General features: G+C 33.1%; 1 protein-coding gene across 1 annotated transcript; it reads right to left on the bottom strand.

Annotated features, from left to right (window-relative positions):
• Positions 1 to 230: 230 nt before the first annotated feature.
• Positions 231 to 2,447, bottom strand: LOC105976265 (uncharacterized). Its single transcript, XM_088817659.1, has 2 exons — positions 2,172 to 2,447; positions 231 to 1,385 (listed from the first exon to the last, which is right to left on the bottom strand). The coding sequence occupies exon 2, from the start codon at positions 1,379 to 1,381 to the stop codon at positions 272 to 274; it is 1,110 nt and encodes a 369-aa protein (XP_088673785.1). The 5' UTR covers positions 1,382 to 1,385; positions 2,172 to 2,447; the 3' UTR covers positions 231 to 271.
• Positions 2,448 to 2,715: the final 268 nt, after the last annotated feature.

The raw sequence follows: 2,715 nt of genomic DNA, 5'->3' as shown, positions 1-2,715 counted from the left end.
ACCAGAAATTGTACTAACACTTGCCTTTGCCAATTTCAAACTCGAGAAATATTTTTGATCTCGAAGAATTGTGTGTGTTGTTCCACTGTCAACCAAACAAATGTCTCCACCGTTCAGGTTGCTCACGGACTCATTATATTCCATTTTCTGGGAATAAAATAAGTAATATAAGAAGTTATAATAATTTTTTTTTTATATCAATCAAACAACCAACCACACATAAAATTATTTCGAACTCATTTAGGGAATGGAAAGATAAACATTATTTAACTCAAATGCAACATAAATGTAATATTTGATCAATCCTGATTGATCTATTTTTGCCATCATTGTTATCATCACCATGAAATTTGATTTCATCAATTTCTCCACTTGGCGCGGGAAAGAAATCAGCAACATCCAAATGGGTAAGGTCCATTGGATCAATATGGTCATTCTCGGTGTTGCTAAAATCAGTAAAATTGATTTCTTTCCCTTTTCCTTTTCCCTTGATGGATGCTTGATATAAATCCACAAGGTGCCTTGGAGTACGACATGCACGTGACCAGTGCCCTTTCACTCCACACCTGTGGCAACTCTCAATTTGATTATTAGAAGGGCCAAATTTTACAGCCTTGCCCTTGTCTTGTTTTTCACCATTTTTATTCCACTTCGGGTGGTATGGTGCAACTCTAGGACCATCTTGATGTCGACCATGACCACGGCGATACCCACGCCCACGGCCACGACCCCGACCACGATTATAGTTGTTTGCATTCACTTCAGGGAACGAAACATTTGCATTTACTTCTGGAAATGCTTGTGATCCTGTTGGGTGGGAGTTATGATTTTTCATCAAGAGCTCGTTGTTCTGTTCAGCAACGAGGAGGCAAGAAATTAATTGAGAGTATTTGGTAAAACCTCTTTCACGATATTGCTGCTGCAGGAGCATATTAGAGGCATGAAATGTGGTAAATGTCTTTTCTAACATGTCCTGTTCTGTGACATCGTCTCCGCATAATCTCAATCGAGAAACAATTTTAAACATGGCGGAATTATACTCATTTACCGATTTAAAATCTTGCAAACGCAAGTGCATCCATTCATATCGAGCTTTAGGAAGTATGACACTCTTCTGGTGATCATATCTTTCCTTTAAATTATTCCATAGAGTAGCAGGGTCCTTTACCCCAAGATACTCGGATTTTAAGCCCTCGTGGAGATGATGGCGGATAAAAATCATTGATTTCGCCTTATCTTGTTCACTTTCCTCATTACCATCCTTAATGGTATTTCCGAGGTTCATGGCATTCAAATGGATCTCAGCATCAAGGATCCAAGTTAGATAATTTCTTCCGGAAATATCTAGAGCAGCGAACTCAAGCTTGGTGATGTTTGCCATAGCACTGTGTCATAAAATTAATAGTGCTTTAGATTATATGTATACTCAAAACTTCAGGTTTGAGTCTAATTTATTCAATATATTCAAGCTTCAGGCTTTGATATTCGATATAGACTTCGGGCCTATATTTTCTATAAAGAACTTCAGGTTCTTATGATAATTTGCATAACAATAAAACAAATAAATAATAATTAAAGAGATAGCATTTTAATTGACAATAATACTTATAAAATAAATAAATTAATATCTCTTATTGTATCAAAACGTTTGATATTATTATTATGCACAAAGTGGTGTAAATTATATACGCAGAAAATGCAATATATCATGTGTGTAAGACAAAACACAAGAAATGGATTCATACAGAATCGCAAATAACGGGTTTGAGAAAATTAAGGCATTCTCATGAATACAAAGTTAAATCTTAGGATAATAATTAACATGTATAATTTAATAACAGGAAGAGACACTCTACTGTATAATATAAAACTATATGCATATAAATTAAATGTTGAATGGATATAAAATGTAAGCATAAATAAGCATATATACATAGGAATTCAATATATTTCATTTCTACATATATGCATTAGTTTATATATATTTTCAGGCAGTTATAACATGATGAGTTCACGCTAATATACATATATGTGCACCTTGACCTTTAACAAAATGGTTAGACCATAAATATTCCTGGTGAATGAATGCACATCCGAATAATTGAATACTCAACCAACAAACCTTCATGACATACAGTGAGTGCATACAGACTTTCAATTTATGTCCTTACCGGATAGTGAGGTAGAGCAATTCGTGCTGATAACGTGTTATAAATATACTAAAGAAAATCAAGTAAAACAAGAATATGGGAAATCAAATGTAAGGATAATAGAACCTTTTCTTCTTATTCTTTCTTGTTTATTCAAGTGTGTTTTAGATGCATTACAATGGCATCTATTTATAGTTCTCAAGTAGCATATTGAATACATGAAGTATTAATGAAGCCACTTAAACTCTTACGTTTTTTACATCCACACTAAATGTATAATGAATGCATTCATAACACAATAATGTATTTGTAATTATTCAGTAATATAATATTAGTGTTGTGTTTATTTGTTATAGTATAATTATTTTATAACCCATTCTGCAGTTTAAAGTATAGGTTTAATTGCTTTATGACCCATTCTGCAGAGTACTCACATGATCGAGATTACTGAGTCACCATTTGTGCCTTTTAACCCAAAATAAACTATAACAAAAAAGAAGTATACACTCATTATAGTATATTCCATTGTATGTATAGGTTTGAAGTCTAAATATTTGGTAAATTG

The sequence above is a fragment of the Erythranthe guttata genome, chromosome 4, assembly GCF_056151865.1.
Source record: "Erythranthe guttata isolate IM_541 chromosome 4, IM_541, whole genome shotgun sequence".
NCBI lineage: Eukaryota > Viridiplantae > Streptophyta > Magnoliopsida > Lamiales > Phrymaceae > Erythranthe > Erythranthe guttata.
The sequence above is the reverse complement of the archived record's forward strand: the minus strand, read 5'-3'. Positions and strand labels throughout refer to the sequence as shown.